Here is a 24,622-nt window from a genome sequence, read left to right as displayed (position 1 = left end):
CACTTACCACCAGCGTTTGCTTTTGGCGCCGGGGAGTGGCGTCAGCAGCGTGATCACATGACCTGATCACGCTGCTGACGTCGCTCTGGCCCGGTGGTCAAAGCTTCAATTGTACTGGCGTCTGTATAGATGCCAGTACAATTGTTCCCTGGGAGCCGGCACGCGCTCCTTCTCTGCGCCGGCTGTCAGCTTGACAGCTGACACAGAGAACCGCCGACTCTCAGGCCGGGGGGGCGGCAGAACACAGCCGCCATGGAGGACACTGCGGACCGCTGCATTAGGCGGCCCGACTGCGCCCCCTGCTGGCTGCGCCCGGGGCAACTGCCCCGGCTGCCCCCCCCTAGATACGCCCCTGGGTGACACGTCACATCCAGTAAAACAGAACATTGTCCTCTACTTTGTAGGAAGAAATATGAATAGAGGGCTCAATGTTTCCCATTCATGAATCATGGTCCTCCTGCTGCACGAATGATAATTCCTGTCCATGGTTAATAAACAGAGATGGAAAGGGGAAGAATCAGTTGCTGACTGTGATTATTTACTTCCCCATTAGTGGAAACAAAGTCAAAGGGAAATTTGGTTTGTGGTCAAGACTTTGTCAATAGCCAAAGTGTCCAAAATTCTGAAATGTGTTAGGAAGATGTCAAATAATTGTCATACTATTTCGTATGTGTTTAGTTGTCTCCAAAAAGTGTATTAGACCATGTTCTCACATTATAGACTGTTCCATGACAAAGTACAAAGTTTGTTAAGTATCAAAGTATATTATCATATGATGATCCAGGGCGGAGGAGAACTTGGATGACTTGAATTTAGCAGGATTACTTTACATGGTGATCCTATGAAGACCTATACATAATGACATATCATGGGAAGCACCATTCATGGTCCTCAATCACAAAAGCCTGGAAGCACAGGTCAAAGCAAACACTTAAGAAGATGTTAAGGCCAACCCTTAGTAATTGTCAAGCCAAGATCATCCTGTGGTTTTTGCCAAAATGACCAAAAATGTTCTGTTAATAATGCAAGAGTTTGTCACTGAGTCGGGTAGCAAGGAGATTCATAAAGGCTCTTCCTGAATTACATTGTGGCCACCAGAGTTGTATAGCATCATCTGGTGATTGTTGAGTGTCTAAATGGAGAGTAATGCGCTTGTAATATTAAATGGTTTCATTACGTACTGTAGATTATTTCAAATAATTAGAATATGAACATAATTAAAAACTTCATGGTATAGAAAGAAGGTATGATTATATTTTCGGATGGTCTCAGGGGAGATATAAGGTCCTATGCAATCAATTATAAGTGCGTTGAATGTAATGTCTATAAGCAGTCTCTACTAGATATTACGCTTTATTGCTAGTCTTGCCAGATGGGAGATGTTGTGCTCATTGTTCCTTTTAGTTTTCTGTGAAGACTGCATAATGCTTAACATCTCCTGTGGGGGAACTGCAGAAGAACTGAACACTTATTCCAGGGTTCTTCAGCAGTTTCCCATCTCCAGGGGGTTCCAATAGTTGTAAATCTGTGATTATCTCATCTCCAAGAAACTCTTGTAACAAAAATTGATTGGTCTAAAAGGACCCTATGAACTTTATTTAAAGATATTGAGTTTTAGGAAAATAAGTAATTACGGGGGGCTAAGTTTGGTATTCTATGTCTGTTGAGCCCAATTTAATTGTATCATGATCATATCCACAAGGTTAGGTTTCTAGTCTTGTTTTCTTTTCCTGCCCCAAGTTCCCCATTATTGGTAGAATGTGGTTTTCACATCGGGGTTTTCATTTCTTCAGGACTGTATGTCGGAACAGAAAAGAAGAACTACACTAGTGACCATTTCTGAATTATTCAGTTTCCAAACAATTGTTGCTTGATGTTGTCTTACAATGTCCCTTCTTCTCCTCCTTTAGGCAACCGCTCCTCAAAGCCACCTGAGTACAATTCCTCACCATAAGATCTACAATCAGAACACCAACGTACCCCCTTTTACGCATATAATCAGTGATCTCGACCCCTACAATGTTTACAATGTACGCGTGTCCTGCCTGAACAGTGAGGGGGTGTCCCACTGGACGGACTGGATCCCAATGGAAACCTTGGAAGGAGGTATGAGAGAATAAGCCAGTTAAAGAGATGAACAATAAATATGGAGTTCTACTGCCAAAGAATTTTTCACTGTAAGCTTAGCAGCAGTACTCAATGCCAAGCAGTGGCTGCAAAAATATATACAATTTTAAGGTGCATAAAAAGACAAATAAAAAACTGTGATACCAATGTAATATTAACACTCAATGAATTTGTTGTAAAGGACCCCATACACATTGGACTAACATTTTCCGAATCCGCCAATATTGGCGGGCTCGGCCAAAAGTGTTATATATATTGGTGACTGCAGACTCTGCCCCGATAGATGATGTGAAAGATAAGGTTCTGACACATCTGATTTCAGACTGCCAAACCTTTTGTTCTCGGTGATACAAAGTGCTGCCAAAGGAGCATCTGCCAATGATCGACTGACCTATTATTAGTCTGACAACTATCACTTGTGTGTATAGGGCCCCTAAGGCCACATTTTGAAGAGAGGATCCAATTTTGGGCTCCACATTCTAGAAAAGATATTAGCAAGCAAGAGTTGATTCAAAGTCGGTCAACTATATTATTACATTAGATGGAAAGTTTCTTCAATAATGAGAAGTTGGAAAAATTGGGCATGTTCAGCCTAGAAAAAAAAGACTCTTCAGAGGTGATCTCATTTTAATGTAAGCATAATTACATGTATGGCCAATACAAATGCCTAGCAAACAATTTATTCCTTCCAAGGACCATAAAGAGCCAGGGCATTCATTATAGGTGGAAGAAAGGCATTTCCAGCAGCTATATAGGAAAGGGTTGTTTACAGTTAGAGCAATCAGGCTTTGGAATGCCGACCACAAGAGGTAGTAATGGCAGATGCTATATCAGCATTTAGAAAAGAGATACTTTTCTCATAACAACTGGCATTGGGGGTTATAAATAATTATTGATAGATAAATGTACAACATATAATTGATGGCTCCCCAAACCATCACTGATTGTGGATACTTCATACTAGACCTTAGAAATCAAGGTCCCAGAGTCTGGAGGAAGAGTGGAGAGGCCACAATCCAAGCTGCTTGAGGTCTAGTGTGAAGGTTCCACAATCAGTGGTGGTTTGGGGAGCCATGTCATCTGCTGGTGTACGTCCACTGTGTTTTATCAAGATCAAAGTCAGCGCAGCCGTCTACCAGGAAATTTTAGAGCACTTCATTCTTCCCTCTGCTGACAAGCTTTTTGGAGATGGAAATTTCATTCTCCAGCAGGACTTGGCACCTGTCCACACTGCCAAAAGTACCAATACCTGGTTTAAAAACAACAATATCACTGTGCTTGATTGGCAAGCAAACCCTCCTGACCTTAACCCCATAGATGGGGTAATGTGAAGAGTACGATGAGAGACACCAGACCCAACAATGCAGACGAGCTGAAGGCTGCTTTCAAAGCAACCTGGGCTTCCACAACACCTCAGCAGTGCCACAGGCTGATCGCCTCCATGCTACGCCGCATTGATGTACTAATTGATGCCAAAGGAGCCCCAACCAAGTATTGAGTGCATTTACTGAACATACATTTCAGTAGGCCAACATTTTGGATTTTACAATCATTTTTTCAAGCTGGTGTGATAAAGTATTCTAATTTACTGAGATAATGAATTTTGGGTTTTCATTGGGTGTAAGTCATAATGAGAAATAAACGCTTGAAATAGGTCACTCTGTAATGGCACTATATAATATGTGAGTTTCACTTTTAGTATTCAAGAACTGAAATAAATTAACTTTTTGATGATATTCTAATTTTGTGAGAAACACCTGTAAATAAGGACATATTTAAACTATACAGACCTAGAAGCTACAGCAGGATATTTAGCATTGGATCAAGCTGAAAGGAACCTTTACATTTGGCATATATGATACTTTTTTGCCATCTCACAACTGCAGAAAATCCAATATTTGTCCCATTTTAAGTGTATGTCTATTATCAATTTACTTGTGTTGCTCACTCCGGTGTCTGTTCTGCCTTTCTTGGCAGGAATTAAAAGAAAGCGAGCTAGTGAGAGGGGCTCCCTTTCAACCCTGGCCCCTTGGAGTAATTAGTATACAAGACACAAATGATACTGTCTGTGTCAGCCGTCCTGTTGGCTGCTGGCATTGGTTTTCTTCCACTTCTCTGTAGGAGACTTTTTTTTACTTCATCCTTTACCAGTTATTCCACTTTCATTTTGCTGCTTCTTAATTAGTCACTTCTTCAGATACTTGTAACTTAGCATATTTCCAGATAAACACTCAAAGGGGATATATGCAATCAGCACCGCTCTTCTTTTTCTGTGGACTACGTCTGGTGTTTCTGCTTAGGATCATGCACTAAGCTGCAGTATCAGACACAGCCTGCCGACAAGAGTGGAGCTGTTTCTTACAATAGATGTAAATTAAGTATATTATGTACAAGAGACACCCTAGCTCCATGTCAAGATTATGTGGTCATTTTCTAGGCTTACAAGAGATTTATCTTTCCCTTGATAGTTCCATCTGGTCCGCCTCAAAATGTCACTGCAATAAAGAACGAGAGTTTTATCATAATCACATGGATGGAGCCAAGAGCGCCACTGAATGGTTTATTGAAGGGTTACAAGCTGGCATATCAAATGAGAGACCAACCAGAGGTACAAGACCCAAAAACAAACCCATGTACCCAGTTTGTGTATTATGTGAGTTGTGTGCACGAATGTCATGGCTTCTTTCCCACAGAGCAAAGTTTTAGACCTGACGCCCTTGGAGGTCTGTCATCTCATTGGCACCCATATGTAATATTACCCACCAGCCCTTTCTCCTGTATCTTTGCCTCAAGGCTTAACTAGAATCTCTTCTGTCTCAAATCTACCATGTACTTTTAATTATGTACTGCATATTTATGTAGTAGAGGACCCCCTTAGACACCAGGAACCATATGTAACTCTCATATGTGCCAACTTTACCTGACAACTTTTAGGAATAATTGATTTCCCCTGTGATCATGCCACCTTTTCAATGGCTCTGCCCTTTCCACACCTCTTTTCCCTCCCCCAAGGAGCAGAAACTCTCCAGAAATGCTACTTTCCAGGATATTTCAGCAGTACCTATGAGTTTGCTAAAAGTCCCATAGGTCTCCCCTTTTTCCAAAGCCTTCCAGACATTCCCAGAGTGTTGCCAAGTATGGACCTCGAGTGTCTTCACAGAACTTTTTAAGCTTTTCAAACTCAATGATACAGCCAGTCTGCTTCAGTCGTGTGCGGATATATTATCGTGTTAATTGACTGTTACTTTACTAGTTGTGTTTGCTCCTCTGTCCTGATTGTGTGTCAGTACATGGTATATACCAGGCTTCGAATATATAAATATTACATAAATATTACATCATATACTCAGTGTAGAGTTTTTACTACACAGGTCGTTGTAGATGCTGGCCTGACTAATGAGGTGATGCTTGAGATGTTGCAGCCAGTGGACAATCTGACTGTTCGACTCTCCTCTTACACAGTCTCCGGGGATGGTCCTTGGAGTGATTTTGTTGTTGCTACAGACATCAGCTATGGTAAGAAACTTCAATCAACCACTCATTATATTAATCCGTATGGTGTAAAGTGTTTTTTGATGACTGACGTATGTCAATTGGCTTTTTTTTTTTAGATTCTCCTCAAGGTAAGAAGCACAACATGCACAAAATACTCATGAAGTCCGGATCAATGTAACTACTGATATCCAATCTTATGAGCCTTAGAACATCGGTTCTCTACCTACTGATTATCCTATACATGCCATATTCGGGTATCTCCATGTTGAGGAATGTATGTTGTAGCCTTTAATAGGGAGGACTTGGGTCCGAGAAACATTGAAAAGCACCCCCATAGAGCATGTTACTCTGCTGAAAGGTAATCCATAGCATGACCGTTCTCTTCCGTCTATGGTATATTCCAAAGGAAAGGATCTAAAACTCGTATTTCTAATCTATGTTCTGTAGAAACTGGAGAGACTATCTTCCCTAGCTATATATTTGGAAATTTCTTGTCTCCTCAACAATTTTAGAATGCACTGGAGAATCTTCTCTCTTCCATTTGTGACCAAAACTTGAGAAAAACCCTAAAAACTCTCTATTTTTTTCCAACAGCTTTCAGAGATGATACAGCGCCATCTCCTTTCTCGTGGCATTGGTGGTACATAATGCTGGTGGTTGCTGTGGCAGTTTTTGGTGCTATTGTAGGTGCTATTTTCCTTGCACGTTTCCGTAAGAAGGAGACACGTTATGGGTGAGTGGAGACATTAATGCTATATCAATGAGGCTTAAGGAAGACATTTTGTAGAAGGCAATAAGGCTTTTTTTCTCTTTAAATATTCAGAGAGGCCTTTGAACCAACGGTGGAGCAAGGAGAACTTGTGGTCCGGTACCGAGTAAGGAAGTCTTATAGTAGAAGAACTACAGAAGCCACCTGTAAGTCTGACATATTCTTCCATATACCAAACCTTATATTTGGTCACCAATCTTCAAAATTAGGGCTTCTCAGGCTTCTGTCCATAGTTGGTGCAAAATGAACCCACATTGTGTTTTCTTGACTACTGGCACAATCTGATGGCTGATGACCAAGCATGGAGCAACAGGATTGAAAACTATGGGAATATCCTGTTTTTTTCTCTAGAAATAAGATTCAGATGTGAATCAATTCAGCCTTATGTAACTCCTAAATATTTATGACTTGCGGAATACGCCAGATGTCAGGATAGCCCCCCGTGTACAGACAACTGGGGTCTGTTGTACTAGGAATTAGCACAGTGATAGGTGGGGTTGTCTGCTAGGCCAGATTGATAGACGTAAGATTTGGAGGAGTCTGCAGAGATTCTGTTCATACTCCATCCACTTGGCTGAACATCAGGAAATTCCTGCTCATGTTTTGTGCTGAATAACATTGGGATCCAGACTGCTCCATGGTTACACAAAGTCCTTTCTCTAAGTGATGGCTTCCTCCATGAAGTCGATCTTCTGGGATGAGCAGGAGGAAGGGCTGTTTTCGAGGAAAGTCATTGTATAAATTTTAATGAACAACTATTGCAAAATTGATAAGCATATAAATTTCATGTTTTCCAGTTAAGTCATTATTTGTTTATATGTTAGTCTATGTACAATTTGGGGATAATTATGTCATATTTGTACTGGTTATACTGCTTAAAAGTTATAAAAGTTATTTTTTTGTGTTGCAGTTTTCACATTGAGGACAGTAGTCAAATGAGATACCATATATCCAGACTTTTTTAATTAAGTCAAAACTTCTGCATCAATTTATTCCTAAAAGGGTTTTCTAGGACGTTCAAATGACCCCTTTCCTCCGAACAATTTTTTTTTTCATGGAAATCCCCTTTAATAGATTTCCATAATACAAATAATAAAATAATTCTGTGCTTATTTATTTCATAATACATCTAGCTATCAGTCGCATAGCTTAGGCTAGTTTCACATTTGCGTGCCAGGGCGCAGCGACGGCCTGCGCACGGCCTCCGCTAAGCCCTGCCCCCTGTCGCGCCTCCTCCGGTAGCTCCGCCTACCGGCGCATGATGCTGCATGCGTCATGCGTCCCCTATCTTTATAAATGAGGATGCAGGCCATGCGCAGTATGCGTTTGGAGGCGCATGCGTCCTTTTAACGGTGCGCTGACCAGCGCCAAACGCAACCTGTTGCAATTTGGTTGCGCTCGGCGCCCCGTCAAAAGGACATAGGCGCCGCCAAACACATACTGCGCATGGCCTGCGTCCTCAGTGATAAAAATAGGGAACGCATGACGCATGCACCGTCATGCGCCGGTAGGCAGAGCTACCGGAGGAGGCGCAGCAGGGGGCGGGGTTTAGCGGCGGCCGTGCGCAGGCCGTCGCTGCGCCCTGACACGCAAATGTGAAACTAGCCTAAGCAATGTTCAGGTGTTCAGGCTCTGTTCAGATATTTAGGCTGTGTTCAAGCAGTTTGGCTGTATTCAGAAATCTAGGGTGTGTACAAGTTTTTAGGCTGTGTTCAGGTGTTTAGACCATGTTCATGCATTTAGGCAGTGTTCAGGTGTTTAAGTTGTGTTCAAGTTAGGTTCAGATGTTTAGGCTATGTCCAGGTGTTTATGCTGTATTCAGATATTTAGGCTGTGTTCAGGAGTTTAGGCTGTGTTCAGGCATTTCAGCTGTGTTTAGGTTGTGTTCGGGTACTTAAACTGTGTTTGGGATTTAGGTTGTGTTTAGGTATTTAGGCTGTGCTTGGTTATTTAGGCTCTGATCAGGTATTTAGGCGTTTAGGCTGTGTTCAGACTTTGTGTTTAGGTTGTGTTCGGGTACTTAGACTGTGTTTGGGATTTAGACTGGGTTCAGGTATTTAGGCAGTGTTGAAGATATAGAGTTGTGTTCAGGTGTTTAGGCTGTTAGGATATTTAGGCTGTGATTGCGTACTTAGGCTGTGTTCATGTATTTAGGCTGTGTTCAGGTATTTAGGCTGTGCTGAAGTGTTTAGGCTGATTCAGGTGTTTAGGCTATGTTTAGGCTCTATTCGAGTACTTAGGCTGTGTTCAAGTATTTAGGTTGTGCTCAGATATTGAGGCTCTGTTCAGATATTTAGGCTGTGTTCAAGTATTTAAGCTGTGCTCAGGCTGTGTTCGAGACTCATGTCCATCATGAAATGAATCATTCTTAGCATATATTTCTTTTTTCTTTCTTCTATAACAGAACAGAAAAAAGTAATTCTTGACCTCTAACATTCCATAGTTATGGCTACAGATAGCCTAAACGTTTAGGCCGGGGGTATACGACCCGGAAGTGGCAGTGCTTTGGACGCAGCACATGTTCGCTGTGTCCAATAGCGCTGCCGTCTATTGAACGCAGGGGAATCCACATGAGTTCACTAAATCATGCGGATTCACCATGTCCAATACATTCTATTGGTGAAATTGACATGCTGCGGTATGGAGAGACTCGCCGCATGTCCGTCTCTTTGGATGATCTGTAGGTGTCTCTGGACACATAGTGTTCATGGGATTTCTTGAAATCACATCCACTATGCTGTAACATCTGGATGCTGCGGGTTGGACCTGCAGCATTTAGTAATCGTCTGCACATACCCTTCGCTGTGCAAAAGGTTTGGAGCTGAAAATGAAGCTCTAGCTGGGATAACCATGTATTAAGGAATTGAGTTAATGCAAATTTTGCTCCTAAAAATGTGGAGATTCACTTTATACACAAATACTTAAAATGTGCAACCCCTCCAGATTGTTTGCAATGTTCGGTTTTAAATGTTTTTATTAGTGTAGGTTACAATAATTTCCATTAAGAAAATAATTGATTGTTCCCACATTCCAGTGAACCGACTGGGCATCAGTGATGATCTTAAAGAGAAACTCCGAGACGTTATGGTGGATCGGCACAAACTTACACTTGGCAAGACCCTCGGAGAAGGTAGGTAGAGTCATCTCTATGTTGTATGGAAAGAAGTTCCTCAGACATTTATCTTACCAGGCTCCTATATTTATAATATTTACATTGCAACACTTTTTCGATATGTCTAGTTAGGGCATATGGACATCTTCTTTGGAACCTACGCTTGCAATCCTGCTTAATGAGCCCTTACTAACTACAAACTCAAAGAAACCAAGTTTTCCATGGTGGTTCATTTATCTATGGGAGATGCATGCTACTACATGTCCCCATCAGCTGCTTCCATCTAAAAGGGAGTTGCACAGTGGGAACGATCACGTCAGGAGAATGGAGATCTTCTAATGGGATGTTGGGTGCAAAGTAAATCATGATTGGAAGAATCACCTAGACCTAAGGCTTAATTCACACTTCACTTTGCAATTTTCAAGTTGTTTTTTGCTAACTAAAGACCAAAATGGAGATGGTTTACGATGATAGACTAAGGATTAACAATGGCCTCTAACGCTAAAATGTATGAGAGCCTGTTAAGGACACTTTAGGTAGGCTGAAAATCTGGGAGCAAACTTTCATAGGAACACTCCTTTCCAATTATCCACTCATCTAAACAGGCATGCAAACAACCGACAAATGCCCAAAGCACTCATTGATCGGGTGCAATGATTTATAAGTAGGCTTAAAAAAAATCATTGTTCTCGGCAGCATATCAAACCAAGTAGAAAGGTGATGTGCTGCCGACAACCCCTTTTTATACGAGCACAGAATAATAAGGTTAACCAGAGCGTGGTCTAATAGGTTGCCTATCAAGACATCATGTGTTCAAGGCCTCTACAAGAAGTAAAAAAAAATTCAATAAGGTGTTTTGTAATATTAAAAAAAGACAAGTAAATGATGCAAAAAACGAAGAAAAATAACAAAAATGTACAAAAATAAGTAAAATACACGTAATAGTTGTTGCAACATCGGTAACGACTGGAAACATAAAATTATCACATTCTTTATATCATGCAGTGAATTTGATAAAATTACAACTTGAAAAGTACAAGTTGTCTCCCAAAAAGGCATGACGGCCCACAGCTATGTCATTAGAAAAATAAAAAAGTTATGGCTCTTGGAGAGCAACACTGAGCAGAAAAAAATGTAATGTCATTAGGACCCAAAATAGAACGGTCACCAAGGGGCCCATAAAACTCACTCTCTAGACCTGGCTTAAACCACAACCTTGCCCAAGAACCTATGCGAATACTACTAAGCATGTGGTCAGTATTCATAAGCCTCTCGTTCACAATGGCAGATTTCTGCCCATAATGAGCGCCGATCGATGATACAATGAAGCAGTCGGCGCAGGTTTAAGGTTTTTTATCCCAGGTCTCCATGCAGTTGGCCTATTGTCCTTCGGACATCCTATGTTGTACCGCTGTCGGCCATGATTATAGGGGCGACAATAAACTGTCCAATCAGCCCATGAACAAGCTTTTCTGCTTTACCCTCCTGTGTCAAGGTCTTGATAGTAGTTACACGGCTTTCCTGAGGGGCTATTTATTTACAGGAGGCAGGGAACCATGGCAGAAGTCTTCAAAGGTTCATTTAACCATGAGAGAGGTCCCCCGAGGTTTCTCCTGCTCTTTCCTAATCAAGTCCTTGTTAATGAACATCTGATGCCTTTAGGAAAATACGAGACTAATCTGCAAGATATATCTATTACTGCAACTGTGGTTATACAGCAATAATGTCCATAAAATGCACTACATGGAGAAAAGTATTGAAAAATCTACAGGAGCTTTTATGACATCCTATTCTGCATCCATAGGTATTAATATGGAGATATAGCAGCGTCCACTCCTACAGGATTTAGGAGTGTGCCTATGTGAATTGTCACCCATTCATTCACAGACCGGCTCACCTTCTCTATTCTAGTTCATCCCATGATGCTGGATGAAATGGGGGTCCGGGCTCTGTAAGACCGGTAAAGTTCTTCCAACAAACTTCCCCAACCATGTCTTTATGGACCTTGCTTTGTGCACTGGACGCAGTTATAAGGAACAGAAAAGAGCCTTCTCCAAACTGTTCCAACAACTGGAAGCTACAACTGTCCACAATGTCTTGTGTTGAATCATTGAGATTTCCACTCAATGGAAAAAAGGGGCTGAGGCTGAACCCAGAATAACAAGCCCATAGCATTATCCTCCTCCACCAAACTGTACACGGGCAGAATGCAGTCGGGGGTAACGTTCCCCTGGTATTCACCAAGCCAAGACTCATCCATTAGATAGAGAAGTGTGATTCATCACTGAATAGACCTCGTTTCCTCCAGTGGTGGCAGCCTTACACCACTCTATCCGATGCTCAGCATTGTGCTTGATGATGTCAGGCTGCATGAAGCTGCTCGAAAATGAAGGTCCCAGCAGAGTCCCAATGTTTGTGGACTGGACTCTGCAGTTATGGAGTCAGCAGAGTGTTGGTGACTTCTGCTCCTCAGCACTCGGTGAGACACGGCTCGTAACTTACGTGGGCAACATTTCGTGGCTGAGTTAATTTGTAGCTTCCTTAATCTTCTTAATATCATCACTCACAGGTGATGGAGAAGATTTAGGTGGAAGAAATGTCATGGACAGACATCTAACACCGGTGATGTCCTATTACAGGACTGCGCTGGTATCAGTGAGCTCTGCATCACCAGCCGTTCTGTCACATGTTAATAAAGGCAGAAGGCATGGTGGAGGGCCGGGTTTTATACACCAGGGGTAAGGGGATGGATATCATACACGGGGGGGGGGGGGGGGGGGCAAAGGGACTGAAAGAGAAATTAGAATTCAATGATTAAGACAATGGGCCCATTAGTTTTGACTGTTCAGTATGTATGCGCCCCCACTATGTGGTCAGTCTTTCTTCTGAGGCCCGCTATGAAGTGACAGAGATTTATTGCTCCGATCTATTGTGAGTTCCCGATTCAATAAAAGTCGTATCTGGAACTAGTTACATTCTGTAGGAAGCAAAGCAAAATAAATTCTCCTCCGGGACTTCCGATGCAACTTTTAAGAGTATTTTTTCCCTCCCGTCTTTCCCATCAGAGCTCACAGGGCAGGTTCCTGCTGTCTCATCCACACTATGTTTTCCTATGTGTGGGAACAGAAACACGAGCCGAGCAGGCTCCACTTCTGTTCTCTGTCTTATCCTCCACAGTCTGGAAAAGCTATTGGAAAGCAGCACTTGATCTAATGGCTTCCTCCAGCTTCCTCTTGGGGAACTGATCTCCAGACAGATTTGTCTCTTGCTATTCCTTGAGGGTAGCTTGTTAACCCTGATTTCCGAGGGGTCCCAGAGGGTCAACAACGCTATACCTGAAGGATCTATGCTATGTAGGGGCTTTGCTGTATGGGGAGACAGCAGCCACCACCAGCCACCGCTCTGGGGGCCACAACGCTGCATGGGATGCATACCAGCAATGACCTATCTTACTAATCACTAATGAGTAACTAATAATATAATGGTGGATGAACACAACAATGTGGGACCAAAAGGATCAGGAACCAAGAGGTGTAATCTATACTTCCTCCCATATGTAACTGGTGTCCTTCACACTGTGCCAAATTAGGCCGCCATTTTCCTACATGTCATGTGCACCCAGTACTGTGTGCGAAGGAGGGTCTTTTTTCTAAAAGGTGAAAAAAACCACTCATTGAATGTGATTTATGATCTTGTTTCACAGGAGAGTTCGGCTCGGTCATGGAGGGTCAGTTAAACCAAGACGACTACATTCTCAAGGTGGCGGTGAAGACCATGAAGAGTAAGTGATAGTTTGTGATGGTGGGTAGGGACCACATCTCATTACATTAAAGGTAATGAATTATCAGGAAATTATGTTTTGTTCAAATCAGGTTTTTATGGTAAATTGACAATTTAAACTTTTTGGGATTTTTGCTTTTCCATTTTTTCATGTCACTATATATATATATATATATATATAATGCTAGGAATATCACTCTGTCCAAAGCCTTTACAGACTGCGCAAGGGCGATGCGCTTGCGCAGTCTGGACCCCACAGAGTTACACATCCGGGGATGAGGAGGGTGGCCCATGAGACCGCGGTATGCGTAAGCACTGAACGCATACCGCGATCTCCAGCACAACTTACCTATCCAGTATTGCCGTGGGGTCTCTTCGGGCGGGAGGCCGGGACATGAATCCACCATCGGAAATGGCGCATGCGTATAGCGCACTTCAGGCGCCATTTTGTTGGTGGGCGGAAAACATGACAGGATGGGGGCGTAGGATAGGTGCACCACATGACAGGATTGGGGGCGCAGGATAGGAGTAGATGACAGGATTGGGGCGCAGGATGGGAGCACATGACAGGATGAGGGCACAGAAAGAGATTAGCACATGACAAGATGGAAGCGCACAAAACAGGATGAGGGCGCAGGATGGGGGCTGCACATTACAGGAAAGGAGCGCAGGATGGGAGCAGCATATGACAGGATGGGGGCGCAAGATGTTAGCAGCACATGACAAGATTAGGGCGCAGGATGGAAGCAGCACATAACAGGATGGAGACCATATACCAATATATAAATGCTCGCCACCCGGGCGTAGAACGGGTTCAATAGCTAGTGAATATATCATACAGCTTAGAAATCTTACAATTTCCACACTGGTGTCCAGGCCTAATACTAGAAGCCCACTTCCAATTCTGTGGAGAAGACTTTTAAAAAGTTTTGTTATAATCATCATCATCATCATCACAGACGGGATTACAGTGAAAGATACCCCTCTATACTGTACAAACAACAGTATCCACCATTCACAATAGGTGATGTCACAGCTCACCTACTCCTCCTGTACACTGACTAATAACACCTCTGTATACAGTTGATAACACATGATCCACCATTCAAAATATGGGATGTCACAGCTCACCTCCTCCTTCTCCTGCATAATGACTGATGACACCTCTATATAGAGTAGATCCTGTACGATGACTGATAACACCTCTGTATAAGAAGATCATGTGAGGACATCTGTCCATCCTTATTACTCCGTTACTTGCATTGATTTCTCGCACATAACTTTCTTCATTTCTCCTTAGTTGCTATCTGCACCCGCACCGAGATGGAAGATTTCCTGAGCGAGGCCGTGTGCATGAAGGAGTTCGACCATCCCAATGTCATGCGTCTGATTGGTGAGTATTGGGACCCTTGTAATGTCCGCTCCTGGAGCTGAGCTAAATACTATAATGTCTTATATCTGCTTGCTGTCAGTGAATAGAATCATTTTATTATATTTTTAGAATCCAGGGGTTCAAAACCCATTCAGATCATATTCGAACACAGATATGGGCCAGGGTTCGTCAATCTGAGCTGGCTATGACCAGGAAGTATACTTAACCTCTGGACATTAACTAGAATTAATGTTTCCATTCACTGACAACCACGTAAAATATAATGCTACAAACAGAAATGTGGAGAACTTTTCTGTATTCAAAGATTTAGTTGTCTTTTTTTGAAAAGTCTATTTAATTAGTAACTTTTTAATGTAATATTTTCCAAAGCTACAAGACATGCTGCCAAATATCCTTTGTCAAAAACTTTGCATTAACTCTTTGTCCACTATGGCAGTCTTTTTCTTCAATCATTTGTCGCCACCTAGTGGCAGAAGTTATGCACTGCATTTTCAAAAACATCTGCCAGCAGCCTCCTCCTACCTTACCCAGCCTGCTGTTCCTAAACTTTAATTCCTCGATTCTACCAGGATAATTTTTCTCCATTGAAACCATCTGATTTTGGGTGTGCCGCCATTACCAGTGTTTTGCAGTTTGCAATCAATATGTTTAAGTTTACTGAATCACTTGACTTTTGGGAAAAACAAACCACTTTGCTAAATGATGTCCCAGTATTTATTTATTTATTTTACTAATTTTTATAGTGCTATTAATTCCACAGCGCTTTGCAGACATTATTGGAATCAAAAGATTAATAGATCTTCTTTCTTTATCACATGCAATGTATCTAATTAAAGTCGCTAACTCTTATTTCACATCTTTTGAGAACAGGAGTACACTATAATGAACTTTACGGTCGTGCCCGACCGTTCCTCCTCCCCATGAAGCTCCACCCACTTAAAAATTAAATAGGTAGATCATGCCGGGACTGGCATAAAACACAAAAAGTCCCAAACTGCTGCAATATGTCAAACAGTTTTGCACCAGAATTCTAAGGAAAGGTTCCAATTCATCAAAAAGAAATGTTAGGAACAACGCTGTCTTGCTTCCATATCTGCAAAGTTTGGGATGCGCTTATTGAAAACTGGTTGATTCCAGCAAAAAGTCCACATGCAAAAATTACATATTTTGAAGAACTGTCACCACTCACATTTTACTGAAAAGATATGCTCTTCAAGAAATAACAATTTTGAATCGTATTTTCTTGTGACTCTGTGTTGTCCTGTTATTCCTTCTGGAAATGGATGAATGAATTCACGGTAGAGGATGTGTCTCTGCACAGTAAAGGGTGTATCTCTGCACAGCAAAGGGTGTATCTCTGCACAGTACAGGGTGTGTCCCTGCACAGTAAAGGATGTGTCCCTGCACAGTACAGGGTGTGTCCCTGCACAGTACAGGGTGTGTCCCTGCACAGTACAGGGTGTGTCCCTGCACAGTACAGGGTGTGTCCCTGCACAGTACAGGGTGTGTCCCTGCACAGTAAAGGATGTGTCCCTGCACAGTAAAGGATGTGTCCCTGCACAGTACAGGGTGTGTCCCTGCACAGTAAAGGATGTGTCCCTGCACAATAGAGGGTGTGTCCCTGCACAGTAAAGGATGTGTCCCTGCACAATAGAGGGTGTGTTCCTGCACAGTAAAGGATGTGTCCCTGCACAATAGAGGGTGTGTTCCTGCACAGTAGAGGGTGTGTTCCTGCACAGTAGAGGGTGTGTCCCTGCACAGTAGAAGGCGTGTCCCTGCACAGTAGAGGGCATGTCCATGCAAAGTAGAGGGTGTGTCCCTGCACAGTAGAGGGTGTATCCTTGCACAGTAGAAGGCATGTCCATGCACAGTAGAGGGTGTGTCCCTGCACAGTAGAGGGTGGGTTCCTTTGCTGTAGAGTTTGTGTCCCTGTAAAGTAAAGGGCATTTCTCTGCACAGTAGAGGGCGTGTCCATGCACAGTAGAGGGTGGGTTCCTGCACTGTAGCGTTTGTGTCCCTACAAAGTAAAGGACATATCTCTTCACTGTAGATGATGTGTCCCTGCACTCTGAATGGCATATTTCTGCACAGTAGAGGGCGTGTCCATGCGCAGTGGAGGGTGGGTTCCTACACTCTAGAGATTGTGTACCTGCACACTAAAAGGCATATCTCTGCACAGTAGATGATGTGTCCCTGCACAGTAAAGGGCATATCTCTGCACATTAGAGGGTGGGTTCCTGCACAGTAGAGGGTGTGTCCCTGCACAGAAAAGGGCATATCTCTGCACAGTAGAGGGTGTATGCCTGCACAGTAGAGGGTGTGTCTCTGCACAGTAGAGAGTATGTCCATGCACAGTAGAGGGTGGGTTTCTGCACAGTAGAAGGTCTACCCCTTCACAGTAAAGGGCATATCTCTGCACAGTAAAGAGCATATCTCTGCACAGTGGAGGGTGTGTCCCTGCACAGTAGAGAGTGGGTTCCTGCACAGTAGAGGGTGTGTCCCTGCACAGTAAAGGGCATATATCTGCACAGTAGAGGTCCTATTCCTGCACAAATTGGCAATGTCCAATCACTGTTGATAGTGACAGAGTAGGCAGGGATTCACGCAATTTGACAAAGGGAAGGTAACACTCAGTTGTGAATGTTTAAAAAGATTTCCAAGAGTAATAACAGAGGAACAGCACAATGTAGAGTTTAAGGAAAATATACTCCAGAAATGTTATTTCTGGAAAAATGTGAAAAATGCCATCATTTCCTAAAACAGCTTTGTCAGGAGAGATAGCAGTTCCCCTGTAACTAACGCAGCAGTGCCCCTTGAAACCACAGTTCCCCAAATCCCCCTGCCATCATGACGGACATATATGAATGTAGAAGTCAGATCACTTAGTATATACTATCTCCTTCATTCTGTCATTCAGGGGTTTGTCTTCAGAACACAGAGAATGAAGGATATCCATCACCTGTGGTTATTTTGCCATTCATGAAACATGGAGACCTGCACAGCTTCCTTCTGTACTCTCGGCTTGGAGATGCCCCCCTGGTATGTAATAGTATTGATAGCAATGTGTGATGATGAGCCATCCCTCTGTTATTCCTCGTGGAAATGTATAAATACTTTACATCTGGGTATTTCAGCGCTGCCAGTGTCAGATTATGGGAATACACGCCTTTTTGACAAGAAATGTGGTAACACCCTGTAGTTAAGTTATTTCTATATTTCCAAGAGGAGTAGCAGAGGAACGAAACAGTACAAAATACAAACTTGTGTTGCTACATTTTACAGAAATCAATTTTCTAAATGTCTGAATATAGTTAACATTTTGTGACCTTGTATGAATTTTTTGCTTGCAGTACCTCCCAACACAGATGCTGGTGAAGTTCATGACCGATATTGCCAGCGGCATGGATTATCTAAGCAGCAAGAACTTCATTCACAGAGATCTGGCCGCCAGGAATTGCATGTAAGGTTCTAGGGGTAAACAGACTCTTGCAGTATCTGGACAGTCACAGAACAGTTATACTTAATGATCCAGACGTGATATTTATTTATTCTTGCATTTCTTTTATCATTTTTCTTTAATAGTTCGGTCAATATGATTAACCTGATGCTCTATTTGCTGAAATATGTTTCACAGTATTGGCCCCTCATCAGTGCAAACAGGAGGTCTAATTTTGTTGAGTGAGAGGCCTCTCTCAAAGTTTCTAAGGTGGCAATGCGATGCGCTTCTGGGAATTTAAATATGCAAATAGCCACTTAAGAGATAAAGAGGCCTTAGTCAAATCAAACCTCCTGCTTTGCACTGATGAGGGTCAAGCACCCCGAAACATGTGTCTGCAATGGAGTGTCTGATTTAGCAAGACTCATAAAAGGGTCGCTATTGATTTTTCGGTTAGATTCAACCAGTAAGTGGCATTAGGCTTCAAGTCCTTTTCCTCCTTGAAGAGACAATTTGCATATTTAAATTCCAAGAGGAGCACTGCATGGCCTATAAGTCTCCTTACGACAGCTTGGTACCCTCTACAAAGAGAAACGTTCCCTCTTAGACATTATATGTATAGACTTGAGTTAAACAAAGCACAGATGCTCCTAATCCATGAAGTCCATTTGGCCATTCTTAATAGCCTATTGATGGCCTGTCTTTAAGATAGGTCATCAGTATCTGCACGGTGGGTGTCCATCACCCGACACCCCTGTTGATCAGCTGCGCTCGGTGCCATTATCAGTTGCAGAGCTGGAACAGCACAGCTCTGATGACTGTTTAGTTGCCGCCGCCCGGTACAGAAAATAAACCCTTGTTCATTCAATTAGGGGCATACGTGCAGTAACCGGCCGTGGCTACTAAGTAGTTAACAGAGCTGTACTGTACTGTTGAACTCCACAATTGCTAACTTTCGTCCACTGCCGGCACTTAGAACAGCTGATCGGTGGAGGTGGCGGGTGTCGTAGCCCCCCTGATATTTTATTTCTTTTCTATACTACGTATCAATATAACTGTGATGGAGGAACCCTTTAAGTCTTTAAGTCACAGATATTGGTTAGCTAATAGGAGCACCAATGCCAAAGCTGTATTTGTACCCTCTGCCTAGAAGACCCCAGGTGTTACATCTGAAGCTACATATTGAAGACAGACTTTCTATAAACAATATTCATTACATTTATTGGACCAATATAGGACCTTCTTATAGTCCACCTAGTGGCTTGGAGGACTCATGGCCCCCATGATGTTGCTGCTTAGCTGTGATTAGGATCCTACTGATTATTTATATCACCCTCATCCAGGTTAAATGAGAACATGAACGTCTGCGTGGCCGACTTCGGCCTGTCCAAGAAAATCTACAATGGAGATTATTATAGGCAAGGTCGGATTGCCAAAATGCCAGTCAAATGGATAGCAATAGAAAGCCTGGCAGACCGCGTGTACACCACCAAGAGCGACGTGGTGAGTGACGGCACTGTGTATTTCTGTAACATAAAGTGCGATTAATCAATATAAGTTAGACTGGTTAATTTCTAACCAGTATTTTATTAAATCCAAAAAGGTTACTGTTACTGCTTTGTGCAATTCTTCATTTTACCTGCGGGGGCACTGTAGGAAAACTGAATGGATTTGTCAGGAGATCAGATGATTGCCAGGAGACCGTTATAAAAGAAAAGAAAGGGTTTGGTCCAAAGTTGAGTGACTAATGTTCTTCTCTTATCAGTGGTCTTTTGGCGTCACCATGTGGGAAATTGCAACAAGGGGCCAAACGCCTTATCCTGGTGTAGAAAACAGTGAAATCTATGACTACTTGAGACAAGGGAATCGGCTGAAGCAGCCACCAGATTGTCTGGATGGATTGTGAGTATCTTGTTGCCCATGATTATAAAAGAAATTTTGTGGACAGAAATATGACTGGAGTTCTTTTCTCATTTAGACATTTTTGGGGCCAAACGTGATCCAAAAAAACCCCACCATATATGAGTAACTTAAAGAAGCTCCTGACAAAACAACATGTTTTGCCGATTTTGCTAATGTTCAGCTGAACATGGCAATTTTGTCAGGATCGTCCGACTATTCAATATCTATGGACTTTGCCTCTTACTCTCCCCCCCCCTGATGATTTCAGGAGGAGAGAGTCATCAGTCTTGTTAAATCTCATTCCCGATCATTTTCTTGTATGGCCGGGGTCACACTTGCGTGTGCAATGCAAGAAACTCGCACATCAATACCCGGCACTGCCGCCGACACTCGTCACGGGAGTGTGTGGCTGCATGTATTGCTATGCAGGTGAACACTCCGGTCCCGAGTGCCAGTGGCAGTGCCAGGTATTGGCGCGAGTTTCTCGCATTGCACACTCATGTGTGACCCCGGCCTATGGGTATGTTTGCACTGATTTTTTTCCACTTTTTTTTAGAGGCTTTGCGCAAAAAAATGGCAGAAAAGTGGCTAAGAAAACAAAGAATGGTCCTATTTTTTGCATTCAAAAAACTATTTTTGTTCGAGTGTTCAGACTAGATGTCTATTAATTTGGTCTTTCAAATATGCCAAACGGTTAAAATAAGAACTCTGAAGACGCTTCTTACTTTACAGTGGGTATGGAAAGTATTCAGATCCCTTTAAATTTTTTACTCTTTGTTTCATTGCAACCATTTGGTAAATTCGAAAAAGTTCATTTTTTTTCTCATTAATGTACACTCTGCACCCCATCTTGACTGAAAAAAACAGAAATGTAGAAATTTTTGTAAATTTATTAAAAAAGAAAAACAGAAATATCACATAGGTATTCAGACCCTTTGCTCAGTACTGAGTAGAAGCACCCTTTTGAGCTAGTACAGCCATGAGTATTCTTGGGAATGATGCAACAAGTTTTTCACACCTGGATTTGGGGATCCTCTGCCATCCTTCCTTGGAAATCCTCTCCAGTTCTGTCCGGTTGGATGGTGAATGTCGGTGGACAGCCATTTTCAGGTCTCTCCAGAGGTTCTCAGTTGGGTTTAGGACAGGGCTCTGGCTGGGCCAGTCAAGACGTGTGTGCATTGGCAGGAGGTTAGGAACTTGCAAGAAGTTCTTGTATATGGCCACTATAAGAGTAATCACAATGCCTTAAAGGGGTTTTCAGATCCAAATCATTAAGTCTGCAGTCACTCTGTGTGACTTCAGACTTATGTCCGCACTCTGAGCTGCTACAATAAGCTGGTCTCTGAGCTGGGACCGAAGGGTTTGTATGAGTTATACATACTCCCTGCCAGACCTCAATTAATGGGCTCGGCCTTGCCCCATACACTTGTGTTGAGCGAGGCTACGTCCCGACTAACGAAACGACGGTCCAGTGGGCGTGGCCAACTAGAGGGCACAGACTCCCTCCATACAAGTGTATGGAAGCAAGGCCACACCCACTGGCATAACTCATGCATACCTGCCAGTCCCAGCTCAGAAATCGATGAATCCCCTGAGCTCACAGTGCGTGCGCTGGGAGGATTCATTAGTCTGCAGTCACAAAGAGTGTCGTAAACTTATCATTTATCAACATTTTTCAAAAATGCTAGAAATAATGAACTCAATATATCATTAAGTGCTTTTTGATGCCTTTAGGCCTTATCCCATGGTTCCATAGGAAATGAAGTGCCAAATGTTTTCATTTTTAATAATTTACTCATTTTTTAATAATATCTTCTACATTTTTTTAAAGAATCCCTCCTCCTCCTACCATCAAAATTTGTATCCTCTAAATATATTGCAGTCATCATATTATATAGCACTGTGTACTTGTAACAAGGTGGCATGGGGGGTAGTTATGGCCGAGTTACTTAAAGGCACAGTCCACAGACAGAGTCCACTGAGTAAATGGTCAGCGAGCACCTCCGGCCCCTTGTACATAAATAGGACTGACAGCTTCCCCAACGGTTTACCTTTTCTCCCTCCGGCCACAGTACGCCGGGCAAGTAAAGTCCAAGAATATGGCTGTGGTACAACAGGGAACAACTTTTAATAAACGTTGATGAGAAAGAAAAGAATACAAGATTGGCTTCCTGCTCTCTCCCTGACACTATCCACGGCCGTAGCCACAACAGCCGTAGTAGTCGAAGTTATGCAGTAGTCCGCTCGCTGGGATCTGGACGCTTATAGTCCCTTCAGCGAGGGGCCTTTCCGAACTCCTGGGGGCCCGTGTTATGGTCCTTAAGTCCTTAGTCTGGGTCAGGAGATCTTATCCCTCCTGGGAGTCTGCCAGTGCTCCGTTGTGTCCCTTTTTGCCCGGGGCAGCAGATTCTCTCCCTCCTGGGAGTCTGGCAATGCCCCAGCTCAGGTCACACACCTGTCCAGGCCAACATGGCCGGGCTACTGACTGGGAGCAGCAGCTTCCTGATGCCTTTTCTGCTGCTGGCCCAGCCCATATCATTAACCCACTGCTTTCCCTATTTCTACAACAATGACACATATAGGAACATGGCAAAACAGGGCAAACACAGCACAGCATATTACAATCGGAACAATGCAAACACAGAAGTCAGCACATTTAAACTACATGGCATATGCAGTGCAATACATATACGGTATATATAATATAGACAATTTAAAGGAGAACTTCCCACAATGAAATAACATGTCCATATTTGCAGGGTAATACACAGTAATGAACACATGAGGCATAACATATAAAACGTGCAAACAGGGCTTCATGGGTTCCATGTGGGGGAGGGGCAAACGAGATTCTCCGCCATCTCCTTACATACTTGCAATTGCTCATTTTGTCTTACTACCTAGATAGTTCTTCCCTTTTTCATTCGGTCTATGACATCACGTGATTACTAACTGACTGGCTCAATTCCTTCTAATATAGAAGCAGGAGGTCAATTGTCTCTGTATGAGTCAAAAGTCCCTGGCAGTAGAGAGGAGGGAGCAGCTGGGTGAGGAGGTGAAGAGGGGAATGATAAATGCAGGGAAAAGAGACTTCCTGTTTCTACAGAGAGCAGAGAAAAGAGAATTAGCTGAGTAGAACGGCAAAATGAGCAATTGTAAGTACACAGTGCTATGCAAAATGATAATTGCAATATATTAAGGGGATCAAAACTTTGATGGAAGGAGGAGGAAGGCTTCTTTAATTCAAATTAAATTTTCTTCCTTTTATTGGCATCATTTTGTGATTATTCCCTTACATAATAGCTTCCCATTGCATAATCATAGACCTGCCTCTAATCCCTGGTTGCCATCTACTATGATGTTGAATCAGAATGGGAAATTGTTTCATTCCTGATCTGAAAGACATTAAACCACTTCCCGTTTCATAAAACATCTAGGACATCTGACAAGAGATTCCTGACCGAAACCTTTGAAGTCCAGACCACATGATGTGTGAAGGAATGTGTTTGTGCCGCTGTTTAACCCGCTACCATTCTCCCGGAGTAACAAAAATGTACATAAAAGTTTCAGATCATTATACTATTGCTGAACAAGCGGGAAATGGTGGGGAATATGAGCTTAGAAAGGAATAACTATGGATGCGCAAGGTGTCCAAGGCCACACCGTGGCATTCCACAAACAGTGTCCATATGTGTTGTGCTGTGAAGTTTACTTGTAGGCCGGCAGCCTTCGCTGCATCCATGTCCTCAGTTTCAGGATCAGCCGCGCACATCAGGCCACACCCAGGTCGCTTTAACAAGTTGAACTTTACTGGACAGTTCAGATACAACAGTCTTTGACACATATTTGGGCACAGCACCCTCCAGTTCCATCAACACAGTACATCTCAAGCTTTTGCTTACATTCCGTTTGGACTGTTCCTATGCTTGATCCTTTTGTCAGCCCCAGGGATTTCCTTTCCAACCCCACAGCACTCTCAAACTCCTTTACGTTTCCCTCATGCAGTTCCCCATCCAGCTTACTTCATATGGAATGGATTAAGGTACGCTTCCCAGTGCCTAGTGCAGGCCATAGGCTCCAGACATTACAGGAATGTCGGCAGGATATTTGGTATGATCACATGCTGCCAGAAGGATATGTACTCCACATGCCTCCAGCCCACTGCAGCTTGCACTTGATCTTGACACGAACCTCTCACTTACTCTAACTAATCCAGGAAATGTTTCCCTATTTTACTTGACCTTTCCACCTCTCATACTGGGCTGTTCTAAAAGATTTAATTATATCCTAAACCATGGGTGGGGAACCTCAGGCCCCAGGGCCATTTACGGCCCTCAATGACCTTTTATCAGGCCCCCGAGCAGATTCTCAGGGACCGCATTCTTGGGCAGGGAGCTGTATTTTGTTTGCCACAAGCTCATTAATTTCTTCTTGCTCTGTTAGCACACACACGCAGTGTTCACTACTGAACATTGAAGGGCATGCAATGAAAGATTAAGTCATGAGACCTGAGTCAGGATGTACTTTGTGAGCGGAGTTTTTACGGCCCCCGAAGGATGGTATAAATATCCAAATGGCCCTTGGCCGAAAAAAGATTCCCCACCCCTG

At 43.0% G+C, this 24,622-nt stretch overlaps 1 protein-coding gene across 1 annotated transcript in view; it reads left to right on the top strand.

Moving 5' to 3' along the window:
• The window catches only part of AXL (AXL receptor tyrosine kinase), a 117,682-nt gene that overhangs the window by 76,948 nt on the left and 16,112 nt on the right, over positions 1-24,622 (top strand). Inside the window, exons 11-23 of the mRNA XM_073549159.1 lie at positions 1,911-2,106; positions 4,596-4,735; positions 5,499-5,643; positions 5,739-5,750; positions 6,217-6,355; positions 6,446-6,537; positions 9,426-9,521; positions 13,207-13,284; positions 14,584-14,676; positions 17,594-17,715; positions 18,027-18,136; positions 19,456-19,615; positions 19,878-20,014. Coding sequence (XP_073405260.1) covers positions 1,911-2,106; positions 4,596-4,735; positions 5,499-5,643; positions 5,739-5,750; positions 6,217-6,355; positions 6,446-6,537; positions 9,426-9,521; positions 13,207-13,284; positions 14,584-14,676; positions 17,594-17,715; positions 18,027-18,136; positions 19,456-19,615; positions 19,878-20,014 — 1,520 coding nt within the window. The remainder of the gene's footprint in view (positions 1-1,910; positions 2,107-4,595; positions 4,736-5,498; positions 5,644-5,738; positions 5,751-6,216; positions 6,356-6,445; positions 6,538-9,425; positions 9,522-13,206; positions 13,285-14,583; positions 14,677-17,593; positions 17,716-18,026; positions 18,137-19,455; positions 19,616-19,877; positions 20,015-24,622) is intronic.

Source organism: Dendrobates tinctorius, unplaced genomic scaffold, assembly GCF_039654945.1.
Source record: "Dendrobates tinctorius isolate UK_male_01 unplaced genomic scaffold, ASM3965494v1 ptg000158l, whole genome shotgun sequence".
Classification (NCBI taxonomy): domain Eukaryota; kingdom Metazoa; phylum Chordata; class Amphibia; order Anura; family Dendrobatidae; genus Dendrobates; species Dendrobates tinctorius.
Note: the sequence above shows the minus strand (reverse complement) of the source record. Positions and strands in the feature narration are given on the sequence as shown.